Source organism: Podarcis gaigeae, assembly GCF_964106915.1.
Source record: "Podarcis gaigeae genome assembly, chromosome: Z".
Taxonomy (NCBI): Eukaryota; Metazoa; Chordata; class Lepidosauria; order Squamata; family Lacertidae; genus Podarcis; species Podarcis gaigeae.
Genome location: NC_139691.1, coordinates 30,980,911 through 31,000,363, shown reverse-complemented (window position 1 = coordinate 31,000,363; position 19,453 = coordinate 30,980,911). Strand labels below are relative to the sequence as shown.

The 19,453-nt window shown below is 44.0% G+C and overlaps 1 protein-coding gene and 1 long non-coding RNA gene across 12 annotated transcripts in view; one reads left to right on the top strand and one right to left on the bottom strand.

Moving 5' to 3' along the window:
* The first annotated feature begins 3,946 nt into the window (after positions 1-3,946).
* LOC310836827 overlaps positions 3,947-19,453 on the top strand; it is a 46,393-nt gene continuing 30,886 nt past the window's right edge. For all 3 annotated transcript variants that reach the window (XR_014560236.1, XR_014560237.1, XR_014560238.1), the window contains exons 1-2: positions 3,947-4,022; positions 7,506-7,571. This is a non-coding gene — a long non-coding RNA (uncharacterized lncRNA). The remainder of the gene's footprint in view (positions 4,023-7,505; positions 7,572-19,453) is intronic.
* Positions 14,706-19,453, bottom strand: part of DACH2 (dachshund family transcription factor 2) — a 324,778-nt gene continuing 320,030 nt past the window's right edge. For all 9 annotated transcript variants that reach the window (XM_083722213.1, XM_083722211.1, XM_083722206.1 and 6 more), the window contains one exon: positions 14,706-15,657. In XM_083722213.1, coding sequence (XP_083578339.1) covers positions 15,556-15,657 — 102 coding nt within the window. In that variant the 3' untranslated portion in view covers positions 14,706-15,555. The remainder of the gene's footprint in view (positions 15,658-19,453) is intronic.

The window sequence follows — 19,453 nt, the reverse complement described above, 5'->3', positions numbered from 1 at the left end:
TTCTGCTGCTGGCAGGGCAGGCAGGGTGTTGTCTCTTGTGCTTCTGCCGCCTGAGGTGTCTTCATCACCCTACCTCATGGGTGGGCCAACGTTGTCCAGAGTGGTTATGTAAATGGGTCTTTAATAGGGCTGAATGTCAGCCTAGGGCAGGGGTCAGCAAACCTTTTCACCTGTGGGCCGGCCCACTGTCCCCCAGACCATGTGGTGGGCCAGACTATATTTTGAAACAAACAAACAAAAATGAACGAATTCCTATGCCCCACAAATAACCCAGAGATGCATTTTAAATAAAAGCACACATTCTAGTCATGTAAAAACACACTGATCCCCGGACCGTCCACAGGCTGGATTTAGAAGGTGATTGGGCTGCATCCAGCCCACGGGCCTTAGGTTGCCTACCCCTGGCCTAGGGTTGCCAAAAAGAGAAGAAATTCCTCACCAAAAGAGGAGAGGAGAGGACATTGAATTACATATGCTGATTTAAATGCATTGGCTCACATTTAATTTAAATATAAGTACCTCTTATCCTAGGGGGATAGAATACTGTGGCCAGGTGTCCTGCCTGCTTAGTCTGCTGTCCGGGAGCCAATGGCGGATGATAAATGTCCGGGGTCCTGATCTCTCTTCTTAGTGTTCTTCCACAAAGCAAAAGCTTGAAGTTTATGATTCTTCCAGCAACTTTAATTATATATGGCCTACGTGCTGCCCAAATCCCCCCTCCCCACCTTGGTTTTGTAACTTAGGACAGCAGCCTGGAGAAAGGTGACAGGTAAAATCTACAACCATGTTTGCCACTCCAATAAATTATCTTGCGTATGCCACTGTGGGTAAACAACTTGGGATGAAACCAGAAGTTCCACCTGGTTTGAAGCCACCTATTTTTTATAAGCCAGACATTGCCAGAATAACAAAGCTGGAAAATGTATAATGAACACACACAAATCTGTCTTCCCCTTGGAACACCTTGTCTTCGCTATTTCTCACCAACGTCATCTGCCCCTTTCAGGCTGAGCTGCTGAACTAGGACATACTATTTGTTCTCTGCTGAGGAACCCTCTCTTGGTCTTTCATAAGGCTCAAGCCATCCTTAAGTGTGCCTGCTGTCCAGTGACCAACAACTTGCCCTCCTCTTACACACACACCCCCACACCCCTCTTTGAAGTGCATTAATAGCAGCACAATAACAAAACAATTCACACTGGGCATGAAATATTGCCACATATTCCACATATCCAAGGATATGGAAGAGTAGCTAGGGTAGTGGGACTGTGTCTGCAGAGCCCACGCTTATCCACCTGTTCACCCAAAACTGTATGCCAGAGGTGGCTGGACTACAACTTCCATCATCCCTGACATTTGGCTATGCTAGTTAAGGCAGATGGGAGCTGGAGTCCAACAACATCTGGAGGGCAACAGGTTTCCCATCTCTGCTGTAAGCAGAGTTACACAAACTATACATGTCTCAGGTCTCCATGCAGTAATCCAAGGACAGACAATGTGGCATCCTTTCATTGTTTCGGATTCCAGTCTTCATCAGTGACAGCCACTACCACCAGTTTTAGTGTACAACATTTGTACAACATTTGGAGGGTGCCACATTGACTACTCCACAGTAATCAATGGTCATACAAAAGACAGGTTCTCCAGCTGCAGGGAGGGATTCCACATGCAATTTTTGTTTACTTGTTGGCTTTTATCCCATCCTTCAAAATACCGAGGGTTGCATAAATGATTTTCTCCATGCCCATTTTATCCTCACATCAAGCCGAACCATGAAGCGGTTCAGCTGAGGCAGGGAATCACAAGTTGGGAGAGTGCAGCCAGGTCCTGCTTGTGGGTTTCCCATGGGCATCTGATTGGCCACTGTGAGCAGTGGCGGAGCTTCATGCTCCAGCACCGAGGGGGAGAAGAGCAGGTGGAGCTGGGGCTGGCTCGTGTCCCAGGGGTGTGGCACACTGCCTGCAGGGGCATAGTGCCCAGTACAGACAGGGTGGCAGCCATGATACACCCCACCGGGATCATGCTGTCAGGGGTGGTGCGCTCCCCCGTCCCCCTCTTCCTCTGCCAGTAACTGTGAGAACAGGGTGCTGCATTAGATGAGCCATTGGCCTGGCCCATCAGGGTTCTTCTTTTTTCTTAAGAAACAGAGTGACTAGCAGCCCAAGTTCACTTACAGCATAATTCAAATCCAGCATCCACCAGGGTGAGAGAGCTTTGACAGATCTTCAGCTTTTCAGGTTGAGCATAAGTCCCTTACCATGGCTCAGGCAGCTCAGCTGGGTCTCAGGCAGTGGAACTTAATCCAGCATTCTGGGACTGTGGCGGAGATAGCACAGGACAAGGAGAGACTTTCACCTCTTCCAAACCCCTTTTGGTTTGGTCACAAGACACAGCAGTCAGCCTCCTCTGTTGGTGTTATTTGGGGAAAATGGGTGAAATTATACTAAGTGCTTGGTCCATGTCTTGAGCAGTCCATTCCCATGTCTATATTCTGTTTGTGCAAAGCCAAAAATTTGTACCCCCAATGGATCTTTTCAGTTATGGATCTTCTCAATTTAGCACCCCCTGAGCATGGTGCCCTGTGCAACAGAACTGCCCACACTGCCCACTGTATTAACTTAAAAACAAACAATAAGCAGTAAAAGACTACAACAATCATGATGCTGTGTCACCCGACAGCTTACAATTAATTGCACAACGTACAAACTCACAATAAATTTGAAGACGAAAAGTAGGAGGGGAGTAAGAAGAAAAACCAACCATTGAGAAGAGCTGTAGCTCAGTGGTAGAGCATCTGCTTTGCATGTAGAAGGTCCCAGGTTCGTTCCTTAGTGTCTCATTAGCATCAGTTGGAACACCTGAGAACTGGGTGGAAGGCATGTTCATATCTTTGCTACCCAGCCCCTCCTCTGTCTGCCATCAGGGCTGTGGGAGACCTTACGTCAAAGAACAAGCCAGCAGTAAATCACACCATTTGAAGTTGGAGTTAACTCTTTATTTGCAAAACCATGATCTTCACAGACTTGGCTCAGTGTCAGCACAGCAGCTCTTTCCCTATAGGTCTTACTCCATGAAACCAGTTGCTGAGACTAAAGGTCCCCACCTTCCCACAGCCATCTGTGCCTCCTCCTCCCCAGGGCTTTTCCTAAGCAATCAGAGACTGTGCCTGCATGTAGCCTGTCTTTGATCTACACTTTTCATGCCTCTCCTGGTTCTGGAAGTCAGGTGGGGGCGAGGGGAGCTTGTCACAGCAGGAGGGGAAGACACCCTTAACTCTTCTCCAGCCTGACTAATCTCTGCCTCTTGGCCTCCCTCTCCCTCTCCCACTCTCCTGCTTCAGCTTCTGACTCTGATACTGGACTTATCTCTGCCACAGACTCTCCCAGCTCACTAAGACTTGTTAGCGCCCATCACCTCCTCTTCCCAGTCTTTACCCTGTGACCACTCATCATTATCCCACCACCACTCCTCAGGGTCTGAGTCTTCTTCCCTTGGTGGTTTCCACAGCTGGTTCCTCCCACCATTCCTCTGCATCCAGTCAGTCCATGATACCTTAACAGCAGCCACCCAATGAGGAAGCTGGGTGTGGCAATATCTGGAGAAAGTCCTGCATGACCAGAGAGACCTGAAGGGACTCATTTCAGCCCCTGGGCCTGAGGTTCTGTATCCCTCATCTGTGTATCCCTTGTAATGAAAGAGGAATGCATCCAAGTTCTGTTTTGTTTGCATATGTAATAAAACCCATTCAAACATCACAAAAACCTTCTGTCTCTGATATTTTCTGCATTGCCCTGACTTGATATTGTAAGCTTCTTTTTGTTAACCTTTGTGGGATGTAAAGGTGCAGTCAAGTGCAACATTCCGACAGAGGACAAACGGCCTCCATGTTCAAACTGGTTGCTGTGACAACCAGTTTGTCGGTTGCTGCTAGTTTGAAAGACTGCTCAGTTGCAGTCACCTCAGGACCAACTTCCCTCTGGTATAGTTTATTTGCTTGTTATGTAACCTAAGCCTGCCTTCAGGTACAGTTCTGTAAACCTGAATGAATCTGAGAGTAAAATAGTTTTATATTAACATGAATCAGATTTGTGTGTGTATTCTTTAAGTGGGATTCAAAGGGATTTTTAACCAGGAAGGCATCATTATTAGTAGAACTCAGACAAGTCAGCAACAAGCTGATCACTGCATAAACTTATAAAGGGGATTGTTTAACTCTGCTAAAGTAAACCTTCCCACAACCTTGAGTTTCAGGTACATATGCGTAAGTCCGGAAGTGGTGAGGAATTAATATGCACTACTTTTCTCACTTCAAAATGTAAGTCATCCTTGCTGAATTTGGGCCCCTTTTGCTCATTTTACTGAATGAGACCTCTGAACTCCTGCCCCAAAGTTCCACCCTGATGGTGACACTGAATGAAGATCGACAGCTTGTTCTCCGTCACCCACAGGACAGGGCTAGATCTGAAGGGTGGGAGGGAGGTTTGTAACACATTTGTCCCGTCCCCCCCCCACACACCTTCTGCATCTGCCACCAGGGCCTGGGGCTATGAGAGGCGGCAACAGCAGCCACCCAGCAAGGAAGTCTTCATGACCTGTGTGGGAGGAATTGCTTCAGTGGTCAGCCCGAGGCATTTGTTGGAACATAAGGGAACAAGGAGGAAAACCTTATACAGTGGTATCTCGGTTTCTGAACATCTCGGAAGTCGAATGTTTTGGTTTTCGAACGCCGAAAACCCAGAAGTAAATGCTTCTGTTTTCAATCATGCCTTGGAAGTTGAACGGTTTCTGCCGCATGTTTCTCAGTTTTATCAATTAAATTTGCAGGTTGCCCTTCGCACCTGTTTTAGGATGTTTCGGAAGTTGAATGGTCTTCCAGAATGGATTACGTTCAAAAAATGAGGTACCACTGTCCAAACCTTTGTCCTGCTTTAGTGACTATTGTATCATTGTCTGTTTTACTGTGCTTTGAATATTGCAAGCTGCCTCAAAAACTTCTGATTTGTAGGAGGGGTAGAAATACTCCTAAATCAATCAATCAATCAATCAATCAATCAATCAATTTCCAAGCAGAGCTGAGAGAGCTGCTTTCAGTCAGTGTAGACAGCATTGAGCTATCTGGAGCAATGATCTGACCCTGTGTAGGGCATCCTCCAATGTCCCTGTGATAAAATAAGGCCTTAAGTTGCAATCACAAATTTGTCTCTGATACAGAACATACCCATGTCCTCCCCCCCTTCAGAACAGTTGCTTTTTTTCTTCATGAGTTAATCACCTGAAACTTATGATTAACCAGCTATCAGATTTCTTTAATCAGGTGAAGCTCCAATAAAATGTTTCTTTCGCAAGCCTATGCCACAGAGTCTGGGTTTGTATTAATAGCTTGAGGTGCCGTCAGCGCCTGGATTAAGTGAAATTATGTTCAACTTAAAATTGATCAGGGTGGAAGCTACAAGTGGATTTATCTTTCCTATTGCCCTCCTGATCTTTCAAGCAGCAGTTGAAGGGCCTGGATAACTCTCCCTTGATTCCACACAAGCCTCTGTAAAACCCTGTATTAATTTATAGGACTCTTTCCCCCTCTCCGTTCCCTTCACAATATGATTCAAACCCATGGGCCCTTCCCTTTTAATATACTGAGCAAAAAGAAACGGTAAAACCTTCTTCCCCCACTGCCCATGCACGTTCTGGAAACATATGACAATGACATATCCAGTAAATACTCTTCAATGTTTGCCATGTTATTTACAAGCTGTCATCATGGTCACAGGAGGGTTAAATAAATAAAACAAAGAAGAAACAAACAGGGCCCTCAAATCACTGCAGTGTGTCCATGATCTGGCTGAAACCAATTGGATTACAAGAGGCCGAGGTGTGGTTAGCCAGCTCAATGAAAATAAGAAGAGCCTTCAGACCACCTAGACCAGCATCTTTCCCCCTCTGTAGCCTTTGGGAAGCTTGCAAGCAGGACATGAGCACAACAGCATTAGGGATGGGTCACCCAAAACCAGTTTGAAGACCATATTGTGATATTGGTTTCGTAATTTTTGACCTGGCAATATAACACGAATCATGATGTGCATTAGGGCTTGGCAATATATTGTCCAAAACCAGTTTGAAGTCCATATCATGATATCAGTTTCATGATTTTTGACCTGGCAAATTATTATTATTATTATTAATATTATTAATATTATTATTATTATTATTATTATTATTATTATTATTATTATTAAAATATTAAAATTATGATGCAGGACCCCCTTCATGGATCACTGCCTTGCTGTGGCGAAGGGGCTTGAATAACTCAGAGAATCTATGAGCTATGCCATACAGGGCCACTCAAGATGGACAGGTCATAGTGGAGAGTTTTGACCAAACTCGATCCACCTGGAGCAGGAACCGGCAAGCCACTCCAGTATCCCTGCCAAGAAAACTCCATGGACAAAGACAACAGGCATATTGCCAACAAATGTCCATATAGTTAAAGCCATGGTTTTCCCAGTAGTGATGTATGGAAGTGAGAGCTGGATCATAAAGAAGGTTGATCGCCAATGAATTGATGCTTTTGAATTATGGTGCTGGAGGAGACTCCTGAGAGTCCCATGGACTGCAAGAAGATCAAACCTATCCATTCTGAAGGAAATTAGCCCAGAGTGCTCACTGGAAGAACAGATCGTGAAGCTGAGGCTCCAATACGTTGGTCACCTCATGAGAAGAGAAGACTCCCTGGGAAAGACTGAGGGCACAAGGAGAAGGGGACGACAGAGGACAAGATGGTTGGACAGTGTTCTTGAAGCTACTAACATGAGCTTGACCAAACTGTGGGAGGCAGTGGAAGACAGGAGTGCCTGGCATGCTCTGGTCCATGGGGTCACGAAGAGTCGGACACGACTAAACGACTGAAAAACAACATGATGCGGGACAAAACCTGAAGCCACTGACTCCACATAGCTCCATCCTTATTTCAGACATCATGATATATTAGTATATTGTGATGTTTAGCTAGTGATATATCATGAAGTTGATAACCAGATGTCTCCCAACCGTAAACAGCACATTCCTCACCTGTGATTCCCAGCAACTGTTATTTAGAGTTAATACTGCCTCTGGTCCTAATAGGTTATCCTTGATAACCTTACCCACCCCAGATTTGTCAGATTCCCTTTCAAAGCCATTCTGTGTACAAAAATCCAGAAATGTTTTAAAAGAGAAATAATAGTGGCTTTCTACTACACCGGTGTCAATTTAGGGTGGGGGGAAACAGAGTTGGAAACAAAACCTGTTACAATGAAACCTCAAAATTTTGTGGTTCCCAACAAGTGACATTCAGAGGCATACTGCCTCCAACAGTGGAGGGAAAATGTAGGCTATGTCTTTTTAAGCATGGATTCAACAATCTTCCCCAATAAGGGCATTTTATTTAATTTTTCCGGTTCTTCAATGCCTGGGAAGGACTGATAGAAGTGTAAATGCAAACAGCGTCCTTTTTTTTTTTTTTTTTGCAGAACGATATCTAGTTTCAGAAAGCGGGTGTTTATGGAAAGTAAAATGCATTATAAAATCCAGTAAATGTGAATGTGGCTTTTTCTACTCTGGTATGAGACTCATTTCAACATATTTTTCTTTGGCTTAATTTTTTTAAAAAGTTATTGAAATTGTCATAAACATTCCTGGCAATTATTCAAGAAAACGTAATGGAAATCCGCCTGGCATGAAAGTTTTGGGCAGCTGATTTCTCCTTCAAATATTGTTCTGTGTTCCAGTTTATGTCCAGTTTACTGAATAATTAGCTGAGGGTGGGGAACTGGCCAACAATGCAATAGCACCACAGTCTTTGGATCCTTTCTAATTTATTAAGGAAAATGTGTACACAGGGACAGAGGCATAGGAAGGGGGAGCGGTGGGTGCGGTCTGCCCTGGGTGTCATGACTGAGGGGGGTGACAAAATGGCAGGCAAGTGGGTGGCACACCTCGTGTCCGGCGGCAACAGCTCTTCTGACCCAGCGGCAGAGAGGAGCCCTCAGCTGTGGTGAGGCTCACCCGGCCGCAGCAGTTCCATTGCCGGGCCATCTCTGACCCAGCTGCAGAAAGCAGGAGGAGAGTGAGCAGCAGCTTTCCTGCCCCTCTCCTACCCTGAACACCCTCCGCACCCCTTGGGAGCGTGCCCTCCCTGGGCAGGGCGGGCATATGCTCTGCCACTGCACAGGGATTTGGGTGAGTTGTGTTGTGTTATTATGGCCCATATACTGCTATCACTTTTGCTGGTGTGATTCTCGAAGTTGTTGCTTTGTTGGTGCACTGATGATTGCATTTCTCTTTTGACTCTGTGGAAGGAATTCAGCATAGCACCTAAGGAGATCATTCCATCTGTGCAAACATTTTTGACCTCCGCTCTCCTCCCTCTGCATTCTGTTCTGGGGATACTCCCAAGCCCCTGAGACAATTTTAGGGGGCAAGTGGGCACACAGGGGAGGAGAGTAGGGAGGGGAAAGCCTCATTGCGCTAGCAGAGGTCCTGGCATGAAGTGCTGCTGCAACAGGTCTTTGTAGACAATGCTGAGCTATATGGACCAAGGAACTGACTCATAGAATTGTAGAGTTGGAAGGGACTCCAAGGGTCATCTAGTCCAACTCCCTGCAATGCAGGAATCTTTTGCCCAATGTGGGTAGGACTACTCAAACATTCCTGTTCTTGCCCTACCTTCTGGCTGTGTGATAATCAGGTGAGGAAAAACTGCATGATCAGTCCCACCTATGCAGTGCTAGCCTTTCAATACAGTTGTACCTCTACTTACATACGGAATCTTTGGGTTATGGCCACAGCAAACCCGGAAGTGTATACTCCCATGTTTCGCCGTGTGCACATGTGCAGAAGTGCCCTGTGCCCCTTGTGCATGCACAGAAGTGCTCAATTGCGCCACGCAAATGCACAGAAGCACTCAATCGCACCATGTGCATGCGCAGAGGCGCACCTCTATTTACATAATTTTCAGGGTGTGAATGGACCCCCGGAACGAATTAAGTTCGTATCCGGAGGGTCCACTGTACTAGTCAAATAAGGCAGGGGTACATATTAAATACACAAGAGCTGACTGAAATTCATATAGGGGCTCTTGATAGTTGGATGTATGGTTTTCATGGAACCATTTTATAAACTGCATTCTTTAATAAGAGACTTCTCCTGTTCTTTGCTCGAACTACTATCTATCTAGTACTACGTTTTAGAGAGAGAAAATATTTAGTGTGTGTGTGTGTGTGTGTTACATTTTTATATGTTTTGGAGTTAAAAGCGGAAGGTTATGGAAGTAATTTCAGAGGGTTCTCCCCCACCCCCGCCACCCGAACTGTGTGGCTCTTTCCATATGTAATTATTCTCAGAGCACATTAGATAATGCTGCTGTTCCCACAGCTGTATACACATCTATAAATCATTAATGAGGCAGTTAACTGAAAGAAAACTATAAAAGATTTGCATTACCCAGCAGAACCCAGCCTTAATTGACTTCCAGTTATTTACAATTAATTTTTCCATTTGGAATAATAACACGTAACTTTCTTTTTCTTTTAAAAATTATTTTAATGGTTTAGGAATAAGATGCTGACTTCTCATCAAAAGTTTATACATTAAGGTCCCTGCTGACATGCAGATGCTGGTTTTCTGCTTGTGCACAAAGGGCACATGCAAAAGCATTGTTTGCAAATAACAACACATGCCTTTGTCTCAGTTTATACATTACCACAGGACAGGTGTGAATAACCTTTGGCCCTCCATATATTGCTGAACTACAGCTCCCATTATCTATGGTCATTGGCCATGCTTGATGAGGCTGATGGGAGTTGTACTTCGGGCAACATCTGGTTGGCCAAAGGTTCTTCACACCTGCTGTAGGACCTTCATGTGATGGAGCAGAAGAGTAGCTTGCTCCATCCACATAAATGATGTTGATTTTCTGAACTGGGGTTTCATTATTCAAATTCCCAACCATGCAAAGGTTCCATTTGCAAGATTGGTGTCCTTCAAAAGCGGTTTTTTTTGGGGGGGTTGCATGATTCATAGTTTTCATAATCTACATTAGGTATGGGGGAATCTGTGGCTCTACAGATGTTGTTGTGTACCAACTCTCATCAGCCAGCATAGTCAAGGTCAGGGCTGATAGGAACTGTCCTGCAACAAATAGATCTGGGGACAGCCCTAATCTACACAAAGGAGGATAGGCAGGGGACACTGTTTCCTCCACAACACACTATGGCCCCAATCTAGCTGTATCCCCCCCCTCCACATTTTTGATGGGGTCTTTCCCGGTCCTTCCAGATGGCAGCAATTGAAACTGGGCACTTCAGCATGCTGCAACACATGTGCTCTGGCTCTGAGCTACAGCCTTTCCCCAAATGGAAAAGGAACATGGGAAGTGTCCTTATTCCAACAGAGTGGATCTGCCTAACTTAGTATTGTTTACATTGACTGGCAGTAGTACTCTAAGAGTTTCCAGCCAGTTTCCTCTCCAGCATTGCCAGGAGACCCCTGCAATGGAACATGGGACATTCTGCATGCAAGGCATGCAGTAGCCCACTGAGCTCCGCCCCTTCCCCTATGTGAATTCATATCCTCAACCTAATCTAAAGGCGGTATCAAATAAGTTCACTGAAGCTCATAGGAAACAAAATGATCCAAAAGAAAGCACTCTCCCATAGAAGAGCTTTTCTCTTCTTTTAGTTTAGTTTTGGGAGTGGGGAATGAAGGGAGAGGATGGTGAAATTTTGCATGCTATAAAGGAAGTGAATGATTTCCTCAAAAACACTGAGCACACTGGGGTGTTAGGGGATGAGTAGTACCTCTGGTCGGGTACACATCATGCTCCTTCTGGGGTAGTTTGTCCACCTTTGGTTCCCACCCTGCACTCAGCTCTCACCAGTGAAGTTGTCAGCATGTGACAGTGGCCACACCCTGGGAACAGCTTTGAGTGGCTGGCTGGACCACTAAAGATAGCCGATGGGTCCCAAACCCTCAGTGAGTTAGGTACTTCGCCTTCGTGCAAAGATAGGCTCTGGTGGATTGAGGAGATGAGACCAATAGTGGGTCAAATGGTCAAGAAGGTGGTTTCTGCATGTGCTGTAGAAGGAAGTGAGGGGCAGACAGGGCTCATCAACCTGGGAAAGTAGCCCATCTAGAAGATGGAAAACTGTGCACCTTGTGTGCCCCCTCCTGTCACCTTCCTGCAGCCAAGATGGTGCCAAACGTATTGCTCTGCTTTCCTTTGGACCACACTAGAGAGGCCAAGAGGGGGTCTTGCCGCCTGGGCAGCCCAGGACCTCCATGCACACTGCCCAGGCTTGGGCCCTAGGGAGGACACTTCAGTGCTGCAGATGCCACAGTCTGACTTCACTCCTGGAGGTGCCGTCCATTGTCTCTCGAGACAGACAGATGCCAACAAGAGCAGGAGATTCAAAACCAGTGGAAAAGGAAGCCATTGACTCAGAGATTGGACAAATGGAGGAGGTGGTAGAAAGGCTTATCAGTGGCTGTTAGGCATGTCCGTTAAATGAATGGGATTGCCATATTAAGGCAGAGGCTGTATGCTACTGAACACCTGCTGATGAAGGGCAATGAATGGGAGTAAAATTCTGCCTTCAGGTTGTGCTTGTGGACTTCCCAGAGGCCACTCAGGCCCCAAATATCTGAAAGACCGCTTGCTGCCCCACAGACTCCCTCACATGTTAACAGAGGGGGCCCTCTTGGGAGTTCCAAAAAGTTTGGGGGAAGTGGCGCAGGACAGGGCATTCTCTGTCACAGCTCCTAGGTAATGGTATTCCCTCATTACAAAGGTGCTTCTGGCAACTTCATTATACAGTTTCATCGCATAATGAAGATCCACCTCTTTGCCCTGGTCTTTACCACCTCAGATGTTTTTTGGAGACCCACCCTATTCCTGTGGCTGTGATTTGTTTCAACACTGAGTTGTGTATCACCACTCTGGGACCTGCTGGTGAAAGGCATTAAATAAACTCGATCACCATTCTCATCCGGTTAAACACTGTGTGAAGCAAGACCCTGGAATAGATAGGCTGGTGGCTTCATCCATCAGAGGTCTTATGTTCCTTGTTCTTACGCATGATGCAGATGTGAACACTGATAGTGTTGTCTTGTGGACATTTCTCTTGTTGGTCTTGAGAAGTGTGTGTGTGTGTGTGTGTATGTGTGTGTGTGATTAAATAATGTTAAAAATTCATGATCTGGAGCCCCATGTGTGCTCTCAACCAAAACCAAGAGCTAAAGAAAGAAAATAGAAGCAAGAGGGAGGCAAACTATCAGAGGCAGTATATTTCTGAATGCAGTTGCTGGAGTGGAGAAAACTGTTGCACAGGTCCTGCTTGCAGGCACCAGGTTGGCCAGTGTAAGGACAGGACGTTAGACCTTTGGCTTGATCCAGTAGGACTCTTCCTATGCTCTCATATAAGGGATATAAAATGGAGGAGGAAAGGGAGGCAGGCAGCGGAAAGAGGGGCAACTAAGAGAGACACAGAATGGCAAGAGCAGTGGAGGCTGGTTCATTAGCAGAAGTGGGGAACTGCCCCACCAGCCTTAACAAGATTGCACCTGCTTGCTTCTTACAGCCAGACCAGGAGCTCCTGTTTATCTATTTCTTCCTCCTTAGTCTTTTCCTTGTAGAACTCAGCAGGGAGCAGAATGGGTGCAAAACTGGAATTAGATGGCTCTGACTCCACTTAGAGTTGGTCTCTCTGCATTCTGCCCCATCAGTCCCAATGGGCATGCACACACACACATACACGTAAAGAAGACAGAAGCCAACACTCTTAAATAGCAGAAATAACTCAATTATACACTGCATCTCGTCTTCCCTCTTTTTAGCCTTGCAGGTTGCAAATTTGATATTCACAACTAGTCGGTGAGGTAGAGCATGCCTGGCTCAAGGTTAACCAATAAATATCATGGTTGAATGGATATTTGAACTCTGATTTCCCCAGCAGCTGAAGCTTGACTGTCTGTCCATTATGCCACACTTGCTCTGTCAATCAGTTCTGACAAAGTTGTTGTTATTGGTGAAATGCTATTTAACTGCATAAAAGTTAGGAACAAAACCTTGGGCACCTATTGTTTCGAAGGAGCTCATGCATACACCTTTCAACATGGATGGTGAACATTATGTCATGCATTGTTTGAAACTTTTCCCTTCCCTAAACCTCATTTGCCTGTGCCTGACATTTAAAACTATTATTGGCAATTGTGCTTGCCAAGCTAGTATCAACATAGACCAGTCTTTGAGTGGGAAAAGGATGCTATGATCTCTTTCCTGAAGTTGCTTCAAAGGATAAATTCAGTTGCATGCTATAGTTTATCCTAATCCCCCTCCCACCTTGGTAACACAAAAAACACAAAAGAAGCTATGTTGCATCAGACTAAAGCTCAAAAGAGAACTCAGAATCCTGTTCTCAATTTGAGCATCCAGATGTGGATCAGAAGTCTGCATGTAGGATGTGAACGGTGTCAGTATTCAAAAAGAGTAAATATGAATCCTCTTTAATAAGTAAATACTCAGATAATTCAAGATCGCAATCAGTATATACCATGATGACTACTCTTGGTGAAGTGGTAGAGGACCTTCTTGGTATGCTGCTTTTATTATCTGTATTTTAATGGATTCGCTTTTGTATTGCTTTAATTTTATTATAGTTTAATGACTTTTAAACTATTATAATGCAAATGTTTTTAGCTTTCTGTATTTTATCTGTGTTGTTTTAACCTTGAGTCCCAGTCTGGGTGAAAAGGCAGGATATAAATGTAACAGTAACAGCAGCAGCAGCAGCAGCAGCAGCAAGATCCAGAAACCCATGAATGTTATAGAAGCTATGGTACTTCAGATGTTGCTGAACTCCCTACTCCCATCATTCCTGAAATCAGTGTTATGAAATTGAGATATAAAAGCTAGGAGCTAAATGGCACCTTAATCCTAGGTTATGGGTGCAATAATGGAATGTGTAGGTGCACTTTTTTTATAACCAGAATGCAAAGCTGAAAATGAATGAACTGCAGCTAAAATAATATGTTCTTTTTTCACATGGTCTAGCCCTTTCCCTGCCCACCCCCCTAATATTCTTCAGAGAGTATTCAGAGAATAGCTGGAAGTGGGGAGACAGAAAAAGCTCCCCCTTTCCTTCTACTCTGTGGTCTTCCAGTACTGCACCCAGAGCTCAGAAACTGCTTGCGCTAATGAAATTCTGTCGCAAAACGCACCTAGAACAATGGGAGTTTTGAACACTGCCTGAAATGAGTTAAAATTGCTGCTGCTTGCTTTTTCATACGATGTCCAGAATGAAAATCAATCCAGAAAATGTGATCAGTATCCACTGCTCCTCGTTTTCATTCCAAAAACAATACAAATGCTATGTGACTGATGACTTCCCCTGTCTCCCACCAGCTGCATTTTGTTTTCTTTGCATTGAAATGAATGGTGTCAGATAATGCAATTAATTGCTTAAATAATTATGTGAAATTTTGCTGTGGCAGACAGCAAGAAAGTAAGATTTTTGACGGAAACTGAATTGCAGCAGATTAGAAACAATGCTGCAATGAATATGGGCAGAATGGAAATCAATGCTTTCTTACATCCTTACCAAACACACAAACACACACACACACACCCTTTGGCATTTCCCTTCTCCGACACTTAAAAAAAATAATTCAATCAATTTCCAAAGTCAAACAAAATGTTTTTAATACTGCTGTTTTTAGCAAGAACATTTTAACAAAGAATGTGTACTTTTAACTTAATATTGTACAACAGAGAAACTATACTTTAAATTTTCTATTGTCTAATATTCTACTATATAGTCATCCTCCCCTCCCCCATTCTTCTTGAAAGACCAAAAGCCAAGCGGAACTGAGAATAATAATAATGTAAGAATAATAATAATGATGATGATGCTGCATCAATTTATAATCCCCTTATTACATCAGCTATTGTGGGTTATGTTCACACCCTCTCAGATTGCTCATCTAAGGCAAGGACAATTTTTACATCGTTATTGTAATAAAAAATGTACATACTTTTATCTTCGAAATGTATTATATATTGAGTTTCAGCTTCAGTAAACAAAGCTTAAATTTATAAACACAATTGAAACGGCTCTATGTTGAGCAGTTTCAGTGCTAACACTGGACCTGTAGGACATACAGCCAGTGAAAACCTTTGCGGCTTGTTTAATTCATTGTGCCATTGCTATACTGTAATAGCTAACTCCTTGTGGGGGGGTGGGAAGTTAGTTATTTTGGGGAATCATTCTTGTGTGTGCTTAAGAGTTCTAGTATAACTTTTACCCCCTCCCTCTCTATCCTCTGGGGCCTAAAATGAATTGCTACAACAGGTTTGGTATAGTACAGAAAGCTTGAAAGAAGTCATAATATTTCTCAATGACATTTTGGCAGTTTTCAACACAGGAACAGTAAATTGCTTCACACTGTCCACATTTCAATGCTACCAATCCTGTCCTTCGCAGAACACTGAAGGCATCAAAGGTTAGAAGGGACTTCTTTCATGAGTTATATAGTCTTCAAATAGTGATCATTATATTTTCCCCATCCCACCCCTTCATTTTTACTGTCTTCAGTACATAATGGTAGGTTTGATGTATGCTCTGTTTTCTGGAAGAAAAAAAGAAGAACACAGCATGGTAATTACATAAATCTAATATTTGCACTTTTGAAAAGGCTGAGTTAAAATCAATATTTATGAATCACACACGTTTCAAATCTGCAAATGCAGGAATATCCTGATTGGCTAGAGTAAAAGTAAGACTTTGAGTACAGCAAGAAGTGAGACATGTACCATGGCAATTCCTTCTGAGTAAATGTACAAACAATTATTTGTAAGGCTCTGTACAGATGGACACAGATGGTGAGCCTGTTGTGGATCCGCCTTCACTTTGCTTGGGTTAGACATACAACCTTCCTAAAAGAACTGAGCTCAGGAACAACCAATTCCTTCCTGATTCTGGCTGTGCAAAGTGCTGATTGGCTGGCCCTTGTGGAAGTTATGAACTCACTTCCCCTCCTCTGCATGTATCAGTATAATAGTAATAGTAGTGATGATGGTGATGATGATGACAGAAAACAACGGACCAGCTTAAAAACATACCTAGGTGCAAAAATAAACATTTAACCTGCTAAACATATCCTTCACACCCATTTTTTACAGGCAAAGAAGCTTAGCCTATTTGGGGGGGGGGGTTACCTGTACTGGATTCAGAGTCAGGTATGCATGTCATTAGAGGAGCAGAATTAGCTCTACAGCAGAAAAGCCTTCATTGGTTCCTGACTTTATACATCTGTCTTTATGGGTTAGGCAAAAGGGCTGAATTAGCCAAATAAGAGCAAAAGAGCTATGCAGAACATTAAAAAAGAAGCTCTAGTAATAATAATAATAATAATTTATAATAATAATTTATTATTTATACTGCGCCCATCTGGCTGGGTTTTCTCCCAGTAACACTCTAGATCCTTTCTAAGTTAATAAAAACAAAACTTTGCTAAATCCAAGGTGCTAGATAGTTCTGGTGGGAGGTCATGCACTTAAGATTCCATGCAAGACTTCAAGACCTCATCCAGGAAACTAGGAATCAACGACTAGTTTACGACCAATTAGATTTTTTTATATTTTTGCTTTTTAAAAGGCTTAACATTTTCTTTTCTGCTTAAAAGTATGACAATAAGCAACAAGTTTAAGTCGGACCTTGATTGGGGGGGGTGGGGGTGGAGAGACTTGGGATAGGAGCCATACCTGGAAATATCTGCCTTTCCAGAGAGCCCAGGGAACCAGCACTGCCAGCATCTGCCCTGTTCTCTTTTGAGGCGCCTCCTCTTCAGAACCCTTCTTGGTGTGGGAGGACACCCTACTACTACCACCTGTCAGAGACCGTGCTGAGGAGGGCTGCACGGAGGAGGAATGGTGGGAGCCTCCCCTCCCCCTGCTCCTGAGCTGGATCCTGAATCTTCCCAGGAGCAGGAGGACGGTATAGATTTGGAACAGTGGTTTGTAGAGGGGCATAGTTCAGCAGGCAGAAGCTGGGAAATACTGGATGGGGAACAGGTAGAAGAAACACTGGCAGAGAGAGGGTTAACAGATTCACTGTCTCTGGAAAGCATTCCTCCGCTCTCCCCAAGGTCAAGAAGAGCTGAGAAAGTGGCAGAACAGAAAGCACACAAAGCACAGAGGGTACAAGCTCAGATTTCAAGACGTAGAAGTGACGTGGATGAATAGGGATTTAGGGGGGGGGGGTGAGATTCTTAATTGGGAGCAGCACCATTCCTAGGAGATGGGTTCTTTATTCTCTTGCTGTGGTCATTAAAATTTCTAACTGGTAAAAAGACTCCCTTTTCCTTTGTTCTGCTTATCTACTGCCACAGGGGTGGGGTTGATTCCCTGAAGCCTGACTCCACCAGACAGGACCTCCCTCCCTACCCCACCAAAGCCAATGCCTGAGAAACAGAGTACAAGCTCTTTCAGTCGCAAGCTTCCTCAGAGCGGGTGGAGCAACCTCTTTGGTACAGGACTATAACAATCCAGTTGACTTTGGACTATTGCTGCAGCAACATCCTAACTTGCTGCTTTTAATGCCTTTACAGCTAGTCCATGATACCCAATCCACACAAGAGCTGACCATGGTCCTGGTCTCCTGCAGCTGGCCTGCCCTTTAGCCAGGCCTTGCCAGTACCAATGTGAAGTCCTAGAACGAAACAGCTTAATTTATTTTGTTTTTGCATATATTCTTGAATAAAACCTGGAATACGAAATTGAGAGACCTAAAAAGGTGTTGAGTGAATCAAGTGAATACTTCCATTAGTCTACAAAGTGAATTAAGCTCATCACATGCCCAATCCATCTGCAACAGGGCATATTTTAAAACATAAAAGACTGCATTACAAATCAGCATGGTTAGTAAATCAATATCTTCTCCTGGGATTGGGAGGAGAAGCCACTTCTATCACCTTTGTTTTCTGCATTCCTCTTTATCTGGAAAAGCAAACAGACACCAAGCTCTTTTCTTAATGATAAGAAATATGCTGTTTTAAGTTCAGGCAGTGGTGGTGGGGGTAGGGGGGGAGTCTACGGAGAGCCAAAAGGAATGCAAATCTATATTCCTATTAGTCTTAGAATACATTTAAAGTCCAAACAGCTGCACCAGCAACTACTGCTTTTGGAGGCTGTAGGAAAATGATCAACCCAACCGGCATGTGTATAATGTTGACATATCTCCCATTACTGTTTTACATATGCCAATACCAAATCTTCATAAGGAAAGAACCTGTATTGACCGGCTAACCGACACAGATCCTTGGAGCAATCACCAAGTTTTGCTACATTTCAATTTTGAAATGCATTTCAGCTATAATATGAGTGATTTATCATTTAACGGGAGCTGTCAAAGTAAACTCCTAGATAAAACAAAAACATCTGGAACTATAAACAGCCGAGTGCAGGAGCTGAATTTTAATCCACATCCAGCATGTTCACTCTATTACAAACAGGAAACAGCTAATTAGTAATTGAATGTTTCATGTTTTTAAGAGGGCTTGTGCTTTCCAAACAGTGATGATCTAATATGGAGCTTGGACATAAACATGAATAAATACCAGGGACAAATGATTGCCAGAGGAATGTCCAGGAGCCTGGGAACCTCAAAAAGGATGCCAGGAGAACTGGACTGTGGAGGTCTTTACAGTGGCGCAACATTACTGCCATGAGATCCACAGGGGCTTGGGCAAAGAGTAAACAACATTTCACATAAGTAAAGAGTGCTCCTTTCCATGAGTCACAGGGCCCAGAATGGAGTCTAACAGCCATGGGGCAAGGTCACTTATGGTGGACAATGGTAGGTCAAGGGTATGGCCTGTATAAAGTATATAGAAAGCAGATTTTACAGAAAAATAATGAACAGATGATGGTAGGCAGATAATGGATATGTTCAGATATCATGACAGACCATGGTTTATTGCTCTGGGAATGAGCCTATTCTCTGTTAATCTGGGCCCTGCTAGGCATGAGGGCACAAGCCATTTCAGCAAGCTTCACCCAACAGCAGAGTAGCCATGATGGATCAAAATGGATGACAAGGATGGGAAAGTTCAACTCTGGTCCACTCTGCGAAGGCTGCTTGGAACTGTTAGCCAGCTCTCTCAGTGACAGTCATGTGAGACCTTGGCATCTTGGAAAAGCACAATGTTAGCACAATAAGATGCTAAAGAGCACAAAAAGAAAAGAAAAATCTAACAGTGCTTCCAAACATTATTGAAAATAGAATGTGCTGGGATGAGTTGGATAGACCAGTGTTTCCCAACCTTGGGCCTCCAGCTGTTTTTGAACTACAATTCCCATCATCCCTGGCCACTGGTCTTGCTAGCTAGGGATGATGGGAGTTGTAGGCCAAAAACATCTGGAGGC